The 23700-nt window shown below is 45.5% G+C and overlaps 1 protein-coding gene across 10 annotated transcripts in view; it reads left to right on the top strand.

The window, feature by feature from the left end:
- The first annotated feature begins 260 nt into the window (after positions 1–260).
- CADPS (calcium dependent secretion activator) overlaps positions 261–23700 on the top strand; it is a 389708-nt gene continuing 366268 nt past the window's right edge. For 3 of the 10 annotated variants that reach the window (XM_048859022.2, XM_075130213.1, XM_048859021.2), the window contains exon 1: positions 268–669. In XM_048859022.2, coding sequence (XP_048714979.1) covers positions 286–669 — 384 coding nt within the window. In that variant the 5' untranslated portion in view covers positions 268–285. Of the gene's footprint in view, positions 670–23700 lie in introns of all 10 variants that reach the window. The other 7 variants (XM_048859016.2, XM_048859015.2, XM_048859014.2 and 4 more) reach the window with 4 other exon arrangements.

The following is a 23700-nucleotide window of genomic DNA, read 5'->3' as shown; positions in this document are numbered from 1 at the left end:
CTCCTTCGCTCCCCGCCGCGGCCGCAGCTGGCCGCCGCCGAGCATCGTCCTTCCGCGGGGCGGCCGCCTGCCGCTGAGCCCGGGCGCGGGGCGCTGCGTCGCGAAGCCCCCAGCGGGGCTTGGGCGCGGCGAGCCCGGGGCGAGCCGGCCGGCCGGCGGCGCCAGCGAGCGAGCGAGCCCGGGGGCTTCGGGCGCCCCATGCCCCGGGCCGCCGCCGCCTGACCCGCAGTCGCCTCAGTCGCCTCAGTCGCCCGCCCGGCCGCGCCGCGCCCCGCCGCCGGCGGCATGCTGGACCCGTCGTCCAGCGAGGAGGAGTCGGAGGAGCTGGTGGAGGAGGAGAGCGGCAAGGAGGTGCTGGCCCCGGCCCCGCCCGGCGCTCGCCTCTCGCCCAGCCGCACCGGCGAGAGCCCCGGGCCGGGGGCCGGGCTGCAGCCCGGCGGCGGCCGGGCCGGCGGCGGCGGAGGGGCCGGCGGCGGCGGCGGCGGCGCCCGGCCCGCCAGCCCCAGCCCGTCGGTGGTGAGCGAGAAGGAGAAGGAAGAGCTCGAGCGGCTGCAGAAGGAGGAGGAGGAGCGGAAGCGGCGGCTGCAGCTCTATGTCTTCGTGATGCGCTGCATCGCCTACCCCTTCAACGCCAAGCAGCCCACCGACATGGCCCGCCGGCAGCAGAAGGTGGGGGCCGGGGGGCCAGGCCCGCGGGAGGGAGGGAGTGTGTGTGTGTGTGTGTCTGGGGGGGGGGGAGCAGCCGTGCCGGGGGGGGGCACTGCCCTTGCCAAGGGGAGGGTCCGGGTGGCACCCCCGGGTGCCTGGCGCCCGCTGGGCAAAGGGAGGGGGAAGGCTGCGGTGGGGCCGGCAGGGCAGGAGGTGGCGAGCAGGGGCTGAGGGTGCCTGGCGGCAGCCGCAGCGGGCTCAGGAGGGGCCCCGCCGGAGGCCCCCGTTGCCCAGGGTTCGGGGACGTGGGGAGGCGGCTGGGCTCACCCTGCATTGCCCTGCTCAAGAGGCAGCCCCAGCGGGCACCTTGCATGCAGCAGCTGGGCCAAGGCGGAGAGGGAGCGGGGAAAGAGGCAGCGGGGGGAAAATAGGAATGGAGACGGGGAAAGTAAAGGAGCCCTGGGTATCGAGAGCCCATCTTGGCTCCCTCCTTGCTGCACCCGCTGCCCTGGTGGTGGTGACACTGGAAATGGACCAACCCCGCTTCCCGTCAGATGGCCCATGGCCCTTCTGTCTGCCTCTTCCCTGTGCCATATGTAACCGCAAATATTGCCAGGGTCCCCTTGGCTTTTTAAACAGTCATAACGTTGCTGCTAATAATAATGATGAGAGAGAGGGACCCAGGCAATGATCCCATTCCCTTGCACCTCTCTGTCTTTCTCCCTAGCCTTCCTGTTCCAAGTGCGTCAGGTGTGCCAAACTCAGGGAAGCAGCCCAGCCACTGATCTAAGAGATCTAAGCAAAGGTTACTTTGCCCCAGTTGCTTACAGTGCTTGTACTGCTGTGAGCTCCCATTATTGCATCAAAGCTTTTGTGTTCCTGCTGGAGGAGTCCCAGCCTTCAGCCATCTCCGTGCCGCTTTGATGTCTAACAATAACAAACCATGCTTCACATCAAATTCAGCTCACTTGTTTTCTTTTGAAACCCGTCATTAAAAACTGCACCACTGATGATTTTTGCATAATTCCTTGACTGATTATCGCAAAGTTGGGTTTTGAAAAACATCACCGGCCATAGCCCTGATGGAAATTCTAAAATGCACAAAAATGCCTGTATTTAAATAACGTTAAGGCCCACAAAAGTTCTGATAAATTCAAGAGCAATTAAAATACATTGGTTGCGTATATACGTATGTTACATTGCAAAGGAAGTATTTACCCTGTGGCCAGTCAAGTTGTTGGGGGAGTATAAACTTAAATGTTTTTTAAACACTGCTTTAATTTACCCACGCATAATAAAGATGTTTTCTTCTGATGCATTGCACTCCAATGTACGTTCAGATACATACGAATCTTTGCAAAGATGCATCTGAAGATTAGATATTCTCTTTATGCGGTGTCCAGATTGTAAAGTTTAGAATCTTGGCCATTTAAAGATTTACACACACACACACCCCTAAAAAATTACAGGAGATTTAACTGTACTGTTAAATATTTGCTTGTTAAATTTATATTCTACCTAATTCAAAGTGGTGGTTGAGCTACGTGCTACATGTAACTGTGTTCAAAAGAATTAACATAAACGTATGTGTTTGCACTGTCATTGTATTTTTATATATCCTCTCTCTTTATTTCTCTGTAAAGCACTTCAGAATCAACCTAGAAACTTATATTCTAAGTTTCAGCCTGTAGTAAATGTTTATGGCCAAGTTACAAATATGTTACTAATTACCAACTGAAGAATATATGAAAATAGAGCTTTAAAATGAAAGTGCTGACACAACATTAACTATACCCTTGTGAATGCGTCACTACAATACAGCAGTATATAGCACTTCCAGACAAAAGAGTAGGAAAGAACACCTCAGAACTGGAGTCTAAATCAGGAGGTACAATGCTGCAGTGAATTAAAAGAAGTGTTATTGACTCTTCCAGTTATGGTGGATTTATCTGCTAGTTCTCCTTCTGCCAGATTACAGACCAGTACAGCAGTCTGGGTTTTGGAGGGCAGTTAATTCCCACAGGCACAGAATGCATTTCAGTCAAATGCAGCTGACTTTCTTCTCAAAGCAGTCTGAGTAGAGAGAGAATGGGACATGACTATCTGGAATGTCTGCCTGCTTTTTTCCCCCCTGTTATTTAATTAAGTTTATTGCCACTGTAGTTTTGGACCTGATTCTGTTTTGCATTGACAAAGCATCTGTATAAACCAGAAAGATTTTAGGAGTAAACACCGTTCATTCAGTCTGGTCGCACCACAAAGCTATTATTAGTCATTGGTGCAAGAGGAGGTAGAAATGAATATCTGGACCACAAATAATCTGAAGGTAATATAGAGCAATCATTGAATGGTCCTGTGCTTTTGTTGGTTGGGTGAAATGTGGTGGTGGTGATACAGCTAGATTTTTATATCATGGGTTTTTTATTGCAACTCTTCTTGTAGGCTGTGGACCTATTTTTAGTTTTGCCACCCTGTTTCCTTTAGAATTTCTCCACATTAGAAAAAAAGAGGTGGGGAATGTAAAGTAATCACTAGGTTTTTGTGTAGCTGCAAAAGGAAAAACTGGATTTCAGTTAAAGGTGAATTGCTAATAGAAATTAGCTTTCCACAGGAACCTAAAATATTTTGGTGATCTGAAAATTAATGTAGAGCAGGAATAAATCCTATTACATGAAAAAAATATTGCACCAACAAGAAAAGAAGAAAGGAAGAGAGGAAAAAAGGCAAAACAGGAAAAAAGCCTATAGAGGCAGCACAGGTGAAACACATAAGTGGAAGTAGTAGGGGGGCAATGATAAAGTGGAATACAGAAAAGGGGTATCAGGAAGTTAAAACAGGAGTACAGAAGAAAGTGAATCACTTTCTGTCAAGAAGAAAAATGTGAGAAAACATATTTGGCCTATTTATGCAAGTAGTAAAACAACTGTCAAAATAAATGAGTTGCAGTGCGTTTAAAAATAATCTCCTATCCTATAATAAGAGTTTGGGAAACTGAAGAATCTCTGTTGTTTTCCTTGACTGTATGTAACTGTTTTTGAAAGTAAACTTTCTGTTTTTTTACTGTATATTCCTCAACTGTGTTGTCCCAGAGGTTCCCTGGGATGGAGGCTAGACTCTCGGCTCAGGCAAAAAACTCCCATTGACTTCAATGCAAGGATTGCCTGAGCAAGGAGTTAATGACTGGACCACAGGTGAACATAGATGCTGGATCTTGGGGTGCTACTGCACCCCCTGGCTTGCAATGATTTCCATCGTAGACTGGGTTTACAGCTCTCGGCCCCCCCACTATAAAAATTGTTTCAGTATCCCTGAATGCGAACTGTCGTTATCCTGACAGATTTTTGTAGAAAAGGGAAGGTACTGTGTTTGGTGTTTTCCTGTCTCATTTGCCTATGGTGCACCATTAGTGAGAGAACAAAATGGGGAGCAAGTTGGACTCATTCCCTGTCTGGCCAGTCGGGGTTGGATGTTTGTCATGATAGTGTTGCTAGATTTAAGTCTTTATGGAAACTTTCTATTCATTCATGTGTTTGTTTAGAAGGACTTTGGAGGTCCTGACTCAAAAACATGTGCTTTGAGACAAATTGGGACATAACAAATACATTTTCGTTCCTAGAAGAAAAATGATTCATTTGTTCAAATTCTTACTGGATCGGTTTCCCTATTTTACAGGAGATTGATCCACCACTTTCTTTTTTACGTGCAGTTTGCATTTTACCCCTTAAAAAGTTTGACGTCTGGAAAGGAGTTGACCAGGTTTTACAAAATGATAGTTTTTAAGCGGCAAGACTCCTCTCCTCCCATATTGATCAGAGTTTAGAGTAAACCCTCTTCATCTTTTCTCAGAAGGATGCACCAGGCCAGGCAGGAACTGTGTCACACTAGGACGAGCAGGAGTGTTAGTATAAGGAAGAGGTTTGCTGAAAGGGTAATAAGAGAAGGGTTTGCTTCATTACACGCACAGGGGGCCCTGGTGATTTTATTGGAGTGGATTAGAGAACAAAGGAAATTAAATATTTCATCTTGCAAGAACTTTGTCGGCCCTTAGCTTGATGAATGCAGACAGGAAAGTGCTGTGTTATTAAGGGACTGCCTCCCACTTTAGATACTCTGTGGTAAATTCCGTACATCTTATAGAACTATATATCTATAGAAACCCTAATGAGTCTGATCCTGCAGTCCTCACTCGGGCAAAAGTCCACTTGATTTCAATGGCAGTTCCATTGGACTGCGTTCTGCTAGATCAGGCATGATATTTAGGCAGCTGCAGCTGTGATGATTGAACAGTGTTAGGGCAGCAGGGAACCACTAAGTAGGAAATACTTAGGCCGTTAGGCTGCAGTCCTGAAATGGCAGGATTATCGAAGGTGCTGTGTAATCTCCCTGGGTTGGGCCCTTCATTGCCAATGAAAACGGGTTTAGAACATAATTCTGGTGGGCTGGATGGAACCATTAGGCTCAGCCCAGAGTAAGGGGCACTGCACACCGTACGCTGCATGTTCCTCAGGTTAGGCCAGGAGGAACCTTGGGGGCAAGGGAGTACTTTGCCTCAGCCCTTTTCAAGAGACGGCACGCTCCCCTCCTTCCACCCACTCAGCTCTGCGGGGGCCACAACTTGCTTTTGGTGGGTGTGAAAGGCAGAGCCCCTGCTCTCCCCCACTGTTTCCAGAGTGCAGCCCATTTAAATGGGAGCAACATAAAACTCAGGATGTGCCATGTTGTATGGGGTCTCTTCAAAGTGCCTGGGCTGCTTGCCACCTCTTTCTGTTGTTTCCTGCAACCTTAGAAATAATTTTTAAAGAAAAAGAGGTAAATTGATTTCAATGACATTCAGACAAGCTGCAAACTCAAGGTCTTGTGTACGCTATTTGGACATTAAAGATCCCAGGTACTTTTCTGAAGAGTTGGGATTTGCCCCCACCCCATCACTTCTCCCACCACCAATGTGCAGGTATGTGTTATATAATGTCTGGCTGCCATCCTCCACCCCAGAGGTGGCTGCATTACAGTAGTGTGGTATCTGTACACTGTAGTTGCTATTTATATAGCACCATGGATTGCATAGTGATCTAGGAATAGAAAATGTAAGTTGTGAATTGTTTTGGGGCCCTTCAAGGTGAAAGGAACTATATAAGTATAAGATAGTCATATTGGCAAGATAATTATATGCAGTTGTGATAAATTATAATAGCAAAGCAAAGAATCTCATGGGAATGTATGAATGCACAGCCTTAGATGACTGTGCAATGCAGTCAGTAGAGCAAGTATTCCCTGTTTATGCTACAGTCAAATATGCTCTATTTCAAACTCCAAGAGGAATTCTATCTAATGCTGCCCCCCATAGGATCCTATTTTCAAATCACTGATTCTCGATCAGCTTTAGGGACACAGAAAGGTGTTTATCAATATATTCAGACCTAGATTAACGTCTTTATACTTTCATTTATTTGCTACATATGACCTTCACTTTAGTAGATACGGATATCTGTGGTTTAACTGTAAATCTGATTCACATTTTATTTTAATGTTCTAGAGGGCATTTATATTTGTTAGAGGCTTACCTCAGACTTTTTTGCCTTTGCTTTAGCTCTTATTTGATTGTTGGGAGAAGAGTTAAACATGGCATTTTCCTGCACCCAGTTGAGCATGAATAATATAAATCCTTTGCCGAGGCCCATGAAGGGTAGAGGAGTCAGATGGCATATATCAATTTAGGAGGGATTTGTTCGCGGCTTCAGTCCAGGCTGTTGCTTTTTTCCTACGAAACCCCTGATCTCTTGCCCCCTTCTTTCAGCCTAGCTGTGTTCCCTGGCACATGTCTGTAGCCAGCTGGGTACACTTTTGATAAGATGCTAGCTAACGCTTCCCTCAGAGCCAGAGAGCACCACCTCCACGACACCTTGAAACCAAAGCCCCAAATACTTGAGGCTAAACTGGAGACGCGGTATAGCTCAGCTCATTCATTTGAACAAGCATAAGGCGAGTGAAAGATGGATGGATGTTGTCAGGGTTATCAATACCACATGTTCTGTGTCTTATTTAGAAAGCAGCAACGTGAAGGACTCTTTAGTTTGTTCTAAAATGTAATGAATCCATTAGGCGAGACATTAAAATTAATGAATATGTTAACAGTGGTATTAAACAGACGGCTGTGTTTTTATGCAATGTAGGTGAACAGGCAAAAGGGAAATCTAGAGATATTGTCATTTCATAACCATATAATATTGTAGTGGAAAAAATTGAGGGCTTGATTCAGATTACTGTGAATTACTCATTCAGTAGAGCTACTCTGGGTTGATATTGGTGTATTTGAAATCCTAGCTGGTCCTGTGTGTTATGTGATGATGTAAGGTACTTTATTATTGGTCTGGCCCCCCTTCAACACAGCACCTAAGCATCAATTTAAGAAGAAGCACTTACCTATTTGTTGAATAAGGATGGGTTTATGCCCATGCTTAAAGTTAAGTATGTGCGTAAGCTGAATCAGGGCCTGTAAGGCCAGCTAAAATACACTTTAAATATCAGCTTCTGTTTTTCATGCATAAATTCAGACTGCTATAATAACTGAGAAAATAGCAAAGCTCGTGCAATGTCTGGCGTAACTAAATATTTCGTGGCTTTCCCAGACAGCATTGTAGATCCTGCAAGAAAACCCTTCCACCATTCGTATGTGAATAGACTTACTGAAGACACCGATATATTGTGCTTCTTGGACTGCACCGCGAGCAAGGGATGCTGTGAAGCTGCCCTGCACCAGCAGCAGCCTTTGGATGGAATTGTGACTTGGTGTCGGATTCCTCCCGTCTCTCCACTCTTGTTCTGGGGACGGAAGTAGTGTACTGCAGCTCTTGAAAGGAGCTGCTTACTTCCCTTCATACCCCAGTCAGCTCCTCTGACCAGCTGCTAGCAGCAATCCCTTGGAGTTTGAGGATGATTGTCTTCCATAGAATGAGAGCCAGTTATTTCTGGTGGATCCAAAGGTGGCAAACGAGACTGATCCAGGATCCACAGATCTTGTCACAGTTGGGGCAGACATTTCCCTGTGGAAGGAGCAGATCTGAATGGTTGAGTTGGACTGCAGCACGTTCTTTCCTCCTTTCCAATTTCTCTGTTTCCTTTTGTCTTTGTTGGATCTTGACATACTGGGATCCCTGCTACAAGGTCCTTTTCCGTTTTTGTAGGTTGAGGGCTTATGTTTCCCATGAGTTAACATCAATATTGCACTTCTTCATGTTGGCTTTGCGGGTGTCTTTGAAGCTGGCCAGCATGTGGGAGGTAAAACCAGTGTTCCATTCACTTCCTGTCTGGTCTTTGACCTCTTTGCTCCCTGGGAGGAGCATCTACACCATAGCTCTTGTGTTCTGCAAGGAAATGTGTCCAAGATCCAAGTGACCCTGATACGGCCATGCAGGCAGATGAGAGGGAGCCGTTATGCCTCGGTGCAGCTGCGTTAGAGGTATTCGCAGTCTAGCTCATCATGATTACTCACACAATTAAGGCTGCAGGACTGCTTTAGATTGGTGTCTAGTATTCTGCTGAAGAAACCCTGAGACTAGTCATCCAAGGTTATGTCTTTGTTGCAAAGTTCACTCAGGTGGTCAGCGCTAGGATCTAAGCAACCGGATTATCCTAGCCTGGTTGTGAGCGTCCACACTGCAAAGCTGCTCTTAAGTTACTGCATCTACCCTTATGCTGCATTCACCTTGTGTGGTGCCAGGACTTCTGGGATCAGAGCCTATGGTTCTTAGCACTGCAGTAAACTGAGATGCTCTCAGTGAAGACAAGTTGTCAGTGTGAAGAAGAATCACTGCTTGGAATGCGTTTACCTGGGAGAGGAAATGCAGTATGTTTGCAATCTGGATCTGTGCAGAGTGAGAAAAAATATGAATACTGAATGCAAAGTAGTTCCTGGAACACACAAAGAATCAATAGTTTCACTTAAAAACGCCTATAATTTATTTTGCTGGCACCTTGTCTTAATTTAATTTGAGGGTATATTAAATATTTGTCATACTTAGGCTTTTTTTTACACTTTGTAGATTATTAAGAAGAGATTAAATATCTTATAAACCTGTTATTCATTTGTCTGTTTGAGATTTGTGGGTTGCAGGTCAGTGGTCCAAGACTATTGCCAGCATCTCTGTGAATTATTAATTGAATATGTGTGGAATCTCTCAGCCCAGAGACCTTACTTAACTAACAGTTGTGGGGACTCTTGGGATGGTTCAGTTTAGTTTGGCGGTTAAGTCTACCTTTATGCATAGCAAGACTATAAATAGTATTTTTAGTCTAGACACTCTCCCTAAAGCAGTTTGCCTTTTGCATAACTTGTAATTTCTTCTGCTGAACTATGCATGACTATTTCATTCCAGCAGAAAGTGGTCTGCAGTAATTTACCTGTATAGTATTTGTGTTGTATTTGATGCAGTCTTACTCTTTTTTTATAGGTTATGTCAAAGGAAAATATAATTACTGCTTTATTAAAAGCATTTAGTAGCAGAAACATCAGCCAATCAGAATCATGGTATTAGGTTTCAGTGACACATTATCCTTTCATTTGCGAGAGATGCTACAAAATTCATGTTAAAGCAGTCTCCATTTTTCTTGTTCTGAAAGTGCCATTGTGATATTACCCAGGGCATAGGCACCGACTCCATGGGTGCTCCAGCCCTGAAACACCCACAGAAAAAAATAAGTGGGTGCTCAGTGGCCATGGGCAGCCAGCTTCCCCCAGCATCTGCCGGTGGCCCCGCCAATCACCTCCTCTCCCTCCCTCTCAGCGCCTGCCATGATCAGCTATTTCATGGTATGCAGGAGGCTCTGGGGGTGGGGAGGAGCAGGGCCGGGGTGCCCTCAGAGGAGGAGATGGAGCTAGGTGGGAAGAGGTGGGGTGGAGACTTGGGGGAAGAGGGTAAGTGGGGGTGGGGCCGGAGGCAAAGCAGGGGGTTGAAATCTCTGGGGCCCGGAGGAAGCCGGCGCCTGTGACCCAGGATACAATCTGGACTGTTGAACAGCTTTGTCTCTTCAATTCTCCAACTAGGAGTGCCTTTTACATAGTTTCTATGTGAGAGCGACCACTCCTGGTCTGTTCACACACAGCCTCTAGCATGTAATTTACTCCTAGCTGTACTGTATGAGTGCTGTTGCCAGCCACTCTTGAGTTACACTGCAGAGCAACACCAACAAATTCCCAGTCCGAGACTCCCCCCCCCCCCCCCCCCGCCAGAAATAAGAAGGGCCATGCTGGGTCAGACCAAAGGTCCATCTAGCCCAGTATCCTGTCTACCGACAGTGGCCAATGCCAGATGCCCCAGAGGGAATGAACAGAACGGTAATCAAGTGATCCATCCCCTGTCGCCCATTCCCAGCTTCTGGCAAACAGAGGGTAGGGACACTGTCCCTGCCCATCTTGGCTAATAGCCACTGATGAACCTATCCTCCATGAATTTATCTAGTTTTTTTTTTAACCCTGTTATAGTCTTGGCCTTCACAACATCCTTTGGCTAGGAGCTCCACAGGTTGACTGTGCGTTGTGTGAAAAAATACTTCCATTTGTTTGCTTTAAACCTGCTGCCATTAATTTCATTTGATGACCCTAGTTCTTGTGTTATGACAAGGAGTAAATAATATCTCATTTACTTTCTCCACACCAGTCATGATTTTATAGACCTCTATCATATCCCCCCCCCAGTCGTCTCTTTTCCAAGCTGAAAAGTCCCAGCCTTATTAATCTCTCCTCATATGGAAGCTGTTCCATACCCCTAATAATTTTTGTTGCCCTTTTTGGTACCGGTACCATTTCCAATTCCAGTATATCTTTGTGGAGATGGGGTGACCACATCTGCACACAGTATTCAAGATGTGGGCGTCCCATGGATTTATATAGAGGCAACATGATATTTTCGGTCCTATTATCTATCCCTCTTGTGCCCCAACCTTCTGCCCCGCACCCCCTCCCGTGATGCAACTCCCAGTCCCGAGCCCCCTCCCACACCCAAACTCCCTCCCTCTTAGTTAACCGGAATTTTTTACCTACCGGTTCCTCCCCCCCACCCCCATTACCCCATTATGCGGGATAAAAAAGCTTTTACTGTAATATCTAACTTAATAAGCTAAGTGAATTCAAAGCATAAGTCTCTCTCACCACATGCTTCAGCAGGTTTTTCTGGCTGAATTCCTTTCAGACAGGATTCCTCCCTCCATCCAAAGCTGTTTTTGTTCCACAGGTGTTGTGGCTACCATGGGTAGAGAGAAAGGGAGGAAAAACTTGGGGCATCTGTTCTTCATTCATATACTTTTTTTTCCTTTTTCTTTGAGAGTCCTCTCTAGCTGGGGTTCAGGAGACAGAAAGCTGTTTCTTTGCCAAGATGTACATTTCTCGCTCACAACCTTTTTCATGCCAAAGAATGACCACTTACCCAGGGGATGGTCCATTTGATTTTGTTTACATCTGGTTGAGGCATCAGTTTGCCTTTTGTCTCTGAGGAACTGTTTTTTTGACTGCTTTTCTAAACTTGGAACATGTCTCAGTATTGTCATACAGTAGAATTTTATAACTTTACATACAGTGTTGCCACACATATTTTACTAGGACAATAATGATCACCAAATTATGAGTTTTCAAATGATTCCTCACTAGGTATACTTTGTACAAAATTTATCATGGTCTTGTAAAAGAGATGAACATAGGGATACAGATCGTCACAGCTGGCAATAACTTAGTTCACAGAAGTATGCAGTAAACATCCTATAATTGCTTAATTACATAATCCCAGTTGATATACTAAATCTAATCAATAAAGATGAAAGGTGAAATCCTGGACCCACTGATGTCGATGGGAATCTTGCCATTGACTTCATTGGAGCCAGGATTTTGCCCACAAAACATGGTCTAGGAGTGAGGAGACCTTATATTTTTCAAAATTAAGATTGCATAAGATGGATACAATTTACTTACAAATTGCTGGAGAAAGGACATTCCATGGTGTGGGTACCACCAGTTTGGACCAGTGGGTAAATCCTCTGTAACCCTCCATCAGATGGGTGGTAGCCAATCCAGATGCAGGGTTGCTGCCCCACTTCTTCTCCTACGTCACCGGGAGCTTTCTGCTAAGATACCATCTGTCTTCCCAGGTCTTTGCAGAACCTAGACCAACATGGAAGGAGTGAGGACAAAAGACCTTTTTCCAGAAAAAGGCAGGGGAAAAGGGCAGAAAATGCTCTTGAGTCTCTCTGCTGCATCCCTCATCAGTGAGTCTGTTCTGCCCATTGTGCACCCCCTTCCTCTGGAGCCTCATACAAGAATGCCAGGTCTGAGCAGAGCCTTGGGTGGCTCTGAACCGGGTGACTGATCTCTGCTTTGGCAGCTCCCTGCAGATAGTGGAGGCCAGCCGAACAGCTCCCAAGTCCTCCTGGATACTCAAGAACTTCAGGAGGACAATGGGAGCTCATACAGTGACAAGCTGGAGGTGTCACCTTAACTACATCCCCCTACCCTCAAGTCTTTTCTCATCTGTGGTCCTCAGGCATCCCTAGTACATCCATTGGACTGCAGCCCCGAGAGTGGCTCATATAAGACTGAGTTCCTGCTTCAACTGTCCTGTGAGTCCTAAAGAGTATTTCAGAGGAACAGCCGTGTTAGTCTGTATTCGCAAAAAGAAAAAGAGTACTTGTGGCACCTTAGAGACTAACCAATTTATTTGAGCATGAGCTTTCGTGAGCTACAGCTCACTTCATCAGATGCATACCGTGGAAACTGCAGCAGACTTTATATATACACAGAGAATATGAAACAATACCTCCTCCCACCCCACTGTCCTGCTGGTAATAGCTTATCTAAAGTGATCAACAGGTGGGCCATTTCCAGCACAAATCCAGGTTTTCTCACCCTCCACCCCCCCACACAAATTCACTCTCCTGCTGGTGCTAGCCCATCCAAAGTGACAACTCTTTACATAATCAAGTCGGGCTATTTCCTGCATAAATCCAGGTTTTCTCACATCCCGCCCCACCCCCATACACACACAAACTCACTCTCCTGCTGGTAATAGCTCATCTAAACTGACCACTCTCCAAGTTTAAATGCAAGTTAAACCAGAACATCTGGGGGGGGGGGTAGGAAAAAACAAGAGGAAACAGGCTACCTTGCATAATGACTTAGCCACTCCCAGTCTCTATTTAAGCCTAAATTAATAGTATCCAATTTGCAAATGAATTCCAATTCAGCAGTTTCTCACTGGAGTCTGGATTTGAAGTTTTTTTGTTTTAAGATAGCGACCTTCATGTCTGTGAACAACCACATACCACACAACAGAACCACTAACCCAGGAACTTATCCTTGCAACAAAGCCCGTTGCCAATTGTGCCCACATATCTATTCAGGGGACACCATCACAGGGCCTAATAACATCAGCCACACTATCAGAGGCTCGTTCACCTGCACATCCACCAATGTGATATATGCCATCATGTGCCAGCAATGCCCCTCTGCCATGTACATTGGTCAAACTGGACAGTCTCTACGTAAAAGAATAAATGGACACAAATCAGATGTCAAGAATTATAACATTCATAAACCAGTCGGAGAACACTTCAATCTCTCTGGTCACGCAATCACAGACATGAAGGTCGCTATCTTAAAACAAAAAAACTTCAAATCCAGACTCCAGCGAGAAACTGCTGAATTGGAATTCATTTGCAAATTGGATACTATTAATTTAGGCTTAAATAGAGACTGGGAGTGGCTAAGTCATTATGCAAGGTAGCCTGTTTCCTCTTGTTTTTTCCTACCCCCCCCCCCAGATGTTCTGGTTTAACTTGCATTTAAACTTGGAGAGTGGTCAGTTTAGATGAGCTATTACCAGCAGGAGAGTGAGTTTGTGTGTGTATGGGGGTGGGGGGGGGATGTGAGAAAACCTGGATTTATGCAGGAAATAGCCCGACTTGATTATGTAAAGAGTTGTCACTTTGGATGGGCTAGCACCAGCAGGAGAGTGAATTTGTGTGGGGGGGTGGAGGGTGAGAAAACCTGGATTTGTGCTGGAAATGGCCCACCTGTTGATCACTTTAGATAAGCTATTACCAGCAGGACAGTGGGGTGGGAGGAGGTATTGTTTCATATTCTCTGTGTATATATAAAGTCTGCTGCAGTTTCCACAGTATGCATCTGATGAAGTGAGCTGTAGCTCACGAAAGCTCATGCTCAAATAAATTGGTTAGTCTCTAAGGTGCCACAAGTACTCCTTTTCTAAAGAGTATTGTTATTAAGTGCTGTCAGCGTATTTGACGCTTTCCAAGAGACACAAGGAAACGATGCCTGCCATGCCCTGAGGACCTTACGGTCTAAACAGATGTTCCGCTCAGAGAAGTTCTGTAATGTCTTAGCCCATTTAGCGAACAGGAATGTGAAAAATGACTTTGTTTTACTCAGCGAGGCTTATAAGATGGCCTCTAATCACAGGCTTTGCTGCATCCTACCCCACTTCCCTCATCTCTATTAATGATTTCAGAGTCATTCTTTTCCTCCGTATCTTCTGGTCAATCTCACCTGGTCTCTTGCTAGCAGCGATAACTGTAATGAAACCTGCCTTTCAGTTCAGGGTTACATTCTTCTCCACCTCGGAATGAATCTGAAGAAAGTAAAGCCAGACAAATCAACCGAGCTATGACAATTTGCAGATGGAGTTATGATGCTGAGGATCTGCCCATACACTGTCCCGCTGACCAACGATGGCTCCAATGAACTGCAGTTTCTGCAAAGCTGAGCAACCTATTCTCCTAAAAATGTAGGTCCTGATCTTGCAGAGAGCTGGCTGTGGGCATGCAGACCCCTGCCCCAGTGCAGAGCATCCTCCAGTGAGGGTTTGCACTCAGCCCCATTAGGGGCCTTACCTAGCCCATTTTGGAGACTGGCTTAGTTGGTCAGAGAGCAGACTGAAAACAGCCTGCTCGGGAAGTGCTATGTGATAAGGTTGGACTTGGGCAAGTAGGCTTGTCATTCCGTCTTCATTTGTAAACATTTGTTCTAAATGGTATTTTCAAAAATGTGCATATAAGAGGGGGTCATAGTAATTGTGCCAAGGCTTTTGCTGAGGACCCACAAGCCATAACTCCCACAGGAGTCAGTGGGAGATGAGAATGCTCGGTGCCTCTGAAAATCAGGTCCTGCTGGTAATTCATGGGACAGCTGCAGCCAGGGCAACCACATTCTTCTTCACCCAGCCCCACTCATGTGTCCCAGCCCTGTGGTGGAGGGACACCCCTGTAGGAGGAAGGTTGTTTTTGTTGTCCAGTCCTTGTCCTCTCTGCTAATACTGCCAGCCAGGCTGCTAACTGCAATAGTGGACTCCTATCTTATTTGTTTCATATCTTTTGAGGATCTAGGCCTATGTCCTTCGCGTTTGCCCATCATCTATTATATGGTGGGTGCCACTGGAAACAGATGATAATCCTCGTCTTCCAATGACCCGTTCATTTCACACAGGGTACTGGGCAACAGCCAGATGGTGATTTTCAGCTTTATCAACATAGGCCAGATTGGAACTGGTCAATTAGAGGCCGAAAGCTTTTGTATACCTTTTTAACAACATCTGTCCTTGTCCACCTGTTTTGCCAGCTTCTTGCACAACCCCCTTTCTACCTACTTCCGTGCAGCACCCTCTACATAGTGGGTCATCCTTGAGGCCCCTACCACTTTACCTTTAAGTTGCACTTATAGACCCACTTCTGCCATGCTGTGTGTCGTGAATGCTGCATATAACTGGCCTTTTGTTTCTCTTCCCCTAATCTCTGTGTATTTGTCCAGCCATCATTCAGGCGTGAGCTTCTCGGAGCAGGACTTTGTCAGGTGTTTGAAAAGCCCCTGCTATGAAGTGGGCACTATAAAGAATATTCTCTGCATTGCTCAGTCCCACTAAACGTGGTACTTGTGAAGCACATGTTGGTATGTTGGCCGGTGAAAAATGTGATTCCCTTGAAGAAATGATTTTACGCCTCTACTGCCAGACCTTCGTTTTTAAGTTGCTTAAGCGCAGGTCTACAATGCTTAGGCTTCGGTTATTGTATTTTTCACATGCAAAGGTATGTGTGTTTGTGTGTGACAAATAGACAATGAAGATTCTGGCTGTCTGATGGAAATATTTCCATGTTTTGGCAGAAGTACCCCAAAGTGAATCAAATCGTTATGTTCAGTGAGACAATTTTCACGCTGCTCTATTTATAGCACATGCAATTATTGTGAACACATCCCAGACCTCTAATTGCCTTTTTATTACTGTTTAGCACTGTGTCAAAGTTATCTGAACACTCTTGCCTTGCTTTCTCATTAACTCTTGTGGGTTTTTTTGTGTTTCGACTTTCCTCCTCGACTGCATCGAATTCAAGCTTTTCATCCTTGCCTTCAAGGCCCTGCCGAACTCTGCCAGTCACTGCTTGTTCACCCTTGTCCCTTTCACATCACTGGCCTGGGTGCCCTGTGCTCTACCAATGATGCCACCTTGATGTGCCATTTGTACCTTCCTCCTGCACATGTTTGCACTTCCTTCCATGCTCAGCCCTTATGAGGGAGGCACCCTTCCTGTAACTGCTCTGCAAAACCACTAACCTCTTCACCGTCAAGTTCCTCCTGAAGGCCCGCTCACGATGGGTACAAGCACCTAACTAGCTGATGGTAAAGCTGTAGGTTATTTGAGAGTGGCCTGAATATCTTTACAGGTACATCCTGTGGATACCACTCAGTAGCTATCCTGATATTAACAACTTCTAGTTAATCGCAGCAATTTACTGGGAATCCAACCTATCCCATCCCGTTGACTTTAAAGTTAATAGGTTTTGGACATTGGCCACAGCATGCCACTTGGTGAACACTTGTTTTGGACACAGGCTTGCGAGGCTGCAGCCAGGGAAGAAAGCAGTGGGACGTGCCTGCCCTGACTGCAGCTCCATAAACTCCCTGTGCCCTGGAGACTGCACAGGTAATAAGGGGCTAGGGTGTCTGAATCCCTGCCCAACAGGGAAGCCTCTGCCAGCATCCTGGTGCTGTGGGGAGGGCAGGAGCAAGGAGTGGGGCTGGAACCCGGGTGCCAGGGCTTTTGTGGGGATGCAGAGGGGTCTGCATAGCTGCACAGTACTTCTTGCTGCCGCCCTGCCCTGCCCACAGCCTCCCCACTGGGCATGCTACCATGCAGTGCCATGGGCCCCCAGTTCCCCCACTCCACTGCCCGCTTCCCCTCCATGTGGAAAGCCCCGGGATCTATAGCCCCCCACTCCACTCCACTGCTCTGCCCACAGGCAGGTTTGAGGGGCTGCAGCCAGGGAGGGCATGGCCCGGGCTGCAGCCCCACAAACCTGCCTTCCCCTTATTAGCAACTGCAGGATAATGGCAAATTTTTGCTGGCAACTGAAGGGTTGCTAATAAGCGGAATCCACTGCATATAAACAGGACAAGACCAATTGTCCCCAGACCACTTGATTTGTGTGGTGTGCTGTGCTCCTTTGCCCTGCCTTCCATCTGGCTGTCAGTTTGTTTTGTCATTTAAAAGCGTAAGCCCTCTTTGGAGCAGGAAATAGAGCCCACATCCTCAGTGGGATTTCGGTGCCTACCTCTCATCTCGGCTTTGTGTTTGTACGTCCGCTAGCACATTGTGGGTGCTATTGGAAGCAAATAATAATCCACTCTTGGGTTTGGACGCCTACGGCTTTTGAAAGTTTATAGTCTCTTTTTTTAATGGTTTTCTTTAAAATTTAGCCTTGTTGTTCAGCAGTTGTGTATCATGAATTGTTTAAGTTAATTATCTCCCCAGGTTCTTGCTCTTTCAGTGTCATTAGGAATTTTACTGCCCTCCTCTTTTGCAGTGAATAACCCATGTAGCTCTGAATCATCGGCAAATGTAATCATGTGGTTTTAAGTTTGTTCTTCCAGGTCAGCGATACATAAAATAAAATAAACCAGTCTTAATACTAGTCCATGTGGCTCCCTCTTAGGCACCTGGCTGTGTTTTGAAGTGCTTCCTAGCCTTAGGTATCCAAGGCACTCAGCCTTAATAGCATATCTATTGACTATATAGATAAATTACCCACAGTTTGAGAGTTTCTGATACAGTGTCACAAAACTTTAATGTCCAAAACGTGGCCCTGTCAGCCTGGTCACATTAAGCATGATCTCACTTCTATGAATCCATGATGACCGTTCTTAGTTAAATCCAAGCCTTCAGCTTTCTCAAGGTCACCAGTTCAGAGGCAAATGGAGTGTACAGTGAATTCAACATTCCCATCCTCATCCAGACCTGGCTCAGCTGAAAGTTATCTAACAGTAAACTCTGACCCTGTTTCTGTAGTGTCGCCCGAACAGTTACCAATGAGCAGACTCAAGCCAAGGGCTGAGTTAATTAGCTAGATAGCAAATTGCTAAATCAGAACAGTCATCGCGTAGGCTTCTTGTGATGTTTGCTAATACCAATGGTTTCTTTTCCGTAAGTGTGTGGGGCACATTTCACTGCTGCACTGTATTACTCTAGCACAAAGTGAATGCAAAGACCAACTCGGAATGGATAGCATTTTGCATATGCTTTTTAGTGTAAATGACTACACAAGACCTAGGGTGGGGAAGGATCAGACCCTTAAAGTTAATGCTTTAAATAAAGAGTAACTTTTTGTGGCACTCAGTGAATTACAGTAATGTGAGAGCAGAGGGTTCAGCAGTTGGGATGCTGGTGTGGGTTTCAGTTAACTTTGGTTCAGTTTCCTGATTTTCCTGGGTGACTAGGGCAATTCACTGAGCTTCTGTGCCTCTGTTTCCCCTCTGTGAAATGGGATAAGATTCTTCTACCTCACGGGAGGGGTGTGAGGCTAAATCAAGTAAGGATTGTGAGGGGCTCAGGTATAACAGCAATGGGGCTGCGTAGGTACCCAGGAATGACAGAATCAGACCCAGTAAATAGGAATATGTTCCAGAGTCTGTTATCTGAACTAAACATCCCTGCATTGCCCCTTCGGTGACTTACTGTGTCCTCTGAGCAATGTCTGCAGCTGCTGCCTCTTATTATAAGACAGCTAATACAGCCATGCATAATTCATGATTACAAGTTGTACACGCTTGATGATAAAGAGAGCTGATGTTTAATTTACACACAACCTCATGGTGCCTTATGTAGGTCTTCAAATGTATGCAAACAATAGCCATGGTAAAAGGAGGTGAAAGGAAAAGTGCATTCAAAGTGACACTGTGCTGGAGAATTGCAGTGAAAGATTTGGGGCCTAGTCCTCAAGTTTCCATTTACATACAGTTCTTATCAAGTTCAGATAGCAGGATCATCTGGATGACAGCTAATTTTAGCAGCTCAGGTGAAATGCCATTATCCTGATGCATTAAGAATTTTTTATTTAAACACATGCTTTAAACTTAACCAATCCCCCTCCTTCAGTTTCTCCCCCAAAGTCACATTTTTGACTTGGTTCTCAACAGTAACTCTGCCGCTGGCAACCTATGTTGATACAACTAAAAATCCCCAGATTCCCTTCCAGAATGGCTGAATATTGAGGGGTACATATGGTACTGGTCATATTGTAGGGTTATGTGCTTGCCTGGTGGGGAATGGCTGTGGGGGCAGTGGTCTCAGTCTCCCACACTTTCTTCTCATTAAAAGCCACTCTGTCCCTCCTATTCCATGAGGTCAAACCTCTGTATTTGTGGAGGGGCCATGCCAGAAAACCATCTGCTCTCTATGGTGGTATGAACCAGCAGTGATTTCCTGGTGGGGAACAGTGCTAAGCCAGTCAGCCTTATCTCACACAGGGTCACCTTCCATGTTTTGAGGCCTTCCCTCCCCCTACCATGGGAAGTGGGTTGGAGGCCATGCCAACACGGTTCTTGTGGGAGCCGTATTTCCTGGGTGAGATTGGATTCCAGAGAGGAACTGTACTTTTTAGCCTTTGGTTGGTGGGACACAGAAAAAGAAGGAAAATCAGGTTAAAGCATTTGAAATGTCAAGTATTAAGCAAGGCTTTCATTTTAACATCATCCCTCATTCCCTATCTCCAGCTGGAGAGAGTCTTTAGTAGGACAGTCTTTTAGATGGTATTAAAGATGGGAAAAGAGAGGAAGTTAGTTGAAGTGGGCTGGAGCTGTTATTGGTGTGGAGTCGGCTCCCATTTCCTAGAAGACAAAACAAGACAAACTCACAAAAGAACAGCAAAGATAAAGAATGCAGCCTCTATCTCTGGTGCTGACTCCCACTTGAAGCCTAGCTGCTGGAAAAACACAGGCCTACCTAGTAACCGCTCTGAGACCTGGCAAACTTGTACTAGCATCGGGCAGTTTAGGGCACTGTTTTTAGCTGCCTTTTTGGTTACAGGCTCACAGTAGTGTTGGGGGGGAAAAGAAGTCTTGGCCGGCTAAAGCCAGACTCTTATTAGACATAGAGCAAAAAGAGGGGGGAGGGAGCAGGGGGAGAAGAAATAAGGTGGGGAAGGAAAAGAACACATGGGTGTGGGGAGACAGACTCTCATCCCAGGTGGTGGTTGCCACCTCCTCCAGCTGAACCCCAGTGTCATTTGGCTTCCTCTGTCTGACCTGGTCTGATCCAGTCAGGGACATCTCTCAGGATTGGGATGGAGGTCTGGGGTCCCAGAAGACGGTGGGGGTGACCACCATGATGGTAAAGCTCACTCCTTCCTTTATTTCAGATAGACCGCTTTTCCCCCGAAGTCTCTTTTTGAGCACCCCAAGAGAGTGATGGGTGGAATAGCCCATCCCCTCGTTATTTTGTCAACTAGTGAGGCCTAATTTCTGACGCACCAAGTTTGGTTTATTAGTTTTGGGTTCCACACTTTTCTTGATTACCAGGTATGGTCTAAAAATATTCTTAAGTTATATTAGTAAAGCTTTTGTGTTTAGACTAACTTAGTTGTTTTGTTTTTCACCTCTACTAAGCTTTACAAGCAATTTAATGTAACAGTCTAAGTTCGACTTTTGTTACCATTTCCTGTTAACATTTATTGTTGGGGTTATTGTGGTGCTTCATGAACTTTCATTTACTTTTTACAGCTGAGCTTACAATTACAGTTTGTAGGCCCAACTGTTACAACGGGTAGCAAGTCGAGCCTGAAATAGTGAGTCCCATACAGTTCTCTTGTTTCACGGTGGTGTAGGGAGGAGAAAGAGAGACAATCAAATATCCTTTACATCTCTTCCAACTATCCTGGAGTGGGACCTGGCCGAACATTGTCTCTGGTATGATGCTAAATAAGAAGCACAAGCTTGCTTGAAGATTTGTCCATGGCCCTTCTGTCGACTTCCATCATCCACATCCTTTTGCTCCATATCTCCAGCTGCTGTATAGTGGTGTGCATGTGTTCTTGGCTTTTGCATGATCAAGACCCAGTGCCTTGTCATCCTGTAGGTCGCACTGAATTAACATCTGCAGTGATCACTGTTCGCTATTGAAAGCGTTGCTTCCAGTTATTGCTGCCTGACATGAGATGGTATGCCCAATTGCATGACAGCTTTGAAGATAATGTGTCGCCACTGTCTGAGGAGGAAGCAGCTCCTGGATATCCAACTCCATTTCATTTTGGGGCTAAAGCCTGGGAGTTGTAAATACATCCAAGGGGAGAGTTTGTCACTAGCAATTCAACACTCGGCAGGTTTTCTTCCAGAGAGTAGCATAGAGAATGACCTCTTTGTTTGGTTTTTAGTGTAGTGTAATACCAAGAAGGTAAAATACTGATTTTATTGCTGTTCCTTTCTATTTACTTAAATACTACAGAACAATTTATTTACTCACGAAAGGAAGCTCCAAAAACCAACTAACTATGAACCGTTGGGCCTAATTCTCTGCTGCCTGGCACCTTGTGCTGTCATTCACATGTCCATGCCAAATGAGTGTGACTCAGGAAAGCACATAAACAGGTGCTTAAGTCCATCCTTCCTCTGGACAGCACTTGCTGTTCTGAATGAGGCTGCTTTCCTGAATTGGGGCCTGAGTGCTGAATGGGTGTGAAGTGCTGCCAAATCTGAATTTGTAGCATTTTTCACTCCCCTTGTACGTGGCTAGATGAGGTGCAGGGCCACAGGGAATTGAGCCTGCTGATATTAGAAGTGCAGAAAGTGCAGTATTAAGTGGACGGACGGACAGACTCCTCTCTCACATCCACTTTAAACCAGTGTAACTCCATTGCCTTCAGTGTAATTGAGAGGCGAATCAGTCTCCGTTCTTATCAGCCAGATTTATATGATTCAGTGGCCAGCAAGAAGCAGATGGCTCTCTAGTTCTGTGCCCTTTAGTTTTATTACTGCAGGTCTGGGAGATAGTGTAAAGCTGCTCCAGTAGTCAGGCCTATCAGCTTAGTCTGTCTCGTGTTGTGATGTCAGGTGGTGGTTTTACATTTCATGGACGTTCAGACTAAGCAAATCTTGATATATATATATTTTTTTTCATCAGAAGCTAATGCTGAAAGATGACACTGATCTTTTTTGTTTTTTCTTAAACTTAGTGCAAGGAGAGAGAGTGAAACAATAACTGTAATACGATTTTTCTACCTGTGACTTGGAAGAGCAGATAGAATACTCCTTTTTTAAAAAAAAAAAAATAATCTGATTACTTGTAGTACAAAGCTTTGACCTGTAGCCAAGGTGAAATTTCTTATACATATTTGTTTTGAGGGGGAAAGGGGAAGACGCTTTTGGAAAAAGATTAAGGCATGTCAGACTGCAGCTGTCATTTCAAATAGACACCAGAACGCACATCATTCAGACTTCAGTTTATTTCAAGGTGAGAGTAAAAAGGATTTAATCCACTTTGAGATTGTTGAAATCCTTATGTGCATTATTTATGTTTAGTCCGTTATGCTTGCTAAGTACTGTTTGGTGTAAAGTTGAAATTGTATGGGAATATCTTCCAGGGATATTTTTGTCATGCATTAAAAGCTTTGCAGTCTACAGTTATTAGAGTGAACAAATATTCTATGTAATGGAAATAATCAGTAGATGATGAAATAATGACTTTTAAAGCTGCAGATGTGATGGCAATTCTCCAACTTCTTATGTCCTTGATTGAGTTATTTATTTTATTTTTGGATGGGATATTAATAGGTAAATAGTGCATGAGCCTCAAAAATGCAATTAACAGTGTTGGGGGACCATTCAAAATCTCTTAGATGCAATCATCTAAACATATCTTCCAAGGCTTAAATCCACGGTCTTCAGATTACAGTACACATATATATCCATTACAGAGGCCTAAATGGACGTATAGAGCAAAACTCCCACCCTTACTAATACCCTGTATTCAGTGATGAGCTGCCAGAAGCTGAAGAACCGGTTCCTTCAGTTGCTCCAGGTCTTCGGCGGCACGTCCTTCAGTCGCTCCGGGACATGCTGCCGAAGGCTCTGAGCGAGTGAAGGACCCGCCGCCGAAGTGCCATCGAATGCTCGGAGTACCGCCGGGTGAGTAAAAATTCACAGGGGAGCCTTCCCAGGCGGGATGGATAGGACGGTCCCCGGGGCAGCATGTGGCCTGTGAGCCGGAGTTTGCCCAACCATTTAACAACTGGTTCTAAGCTGGCTTCAAAATGTAACAACTGGTTTGCGTGAACCAGCTCCAGCTCACCACTGCCTGTATTAGCCCACTGAAGTTAATTGGGTTGGATGGGAACAGAATATACCCACAGTATATGTTTGTGTGCGTGTGTGGGGGGGGTTCCCTTTGTTCACACTTAGTGTTTCTGCCAGTGTTAAAGCTTTCACTAGTTTAAAACACCTCTAATGGGGAATACCAGTAAAAATTTCAGACTGCTAGAAACTTTTAAGCCCCAGTCCTGCAGTTGAATCCAAGCATATGTGATCTTGCCTGTGAGTACAAGGATCTCTCCACATGGATCAAATTGCAGGATAGGATCTTGTGTGCCAGTTATATGCGTACTTACAAACTATGGTGTTCCCACGTACAAAAATATACAATGCACACCTATCAAATGCAGTGACATCAATGGGACATAAGCATATGCTGAAGTGCTGTCCAGAATTGGGGCCAACGTGAGCACATGTGGCATAGGCTG

This window comes from Caretta caretta, chromosome 7 (assembly GCF_965140235.1).
Source record: "Caretta caretta isolate rCarCar2 chromosome 7, rCarCar1.hap1, whole genome shotgun sequence".
NCBI lineage: Eukaryota > Metazoa > Chordata > Testudines > Cheloniidae > Caretta > Caretta caretta.
This window is presented reverse-complemented; position numbering and strand designations above follow the sequence as displayed.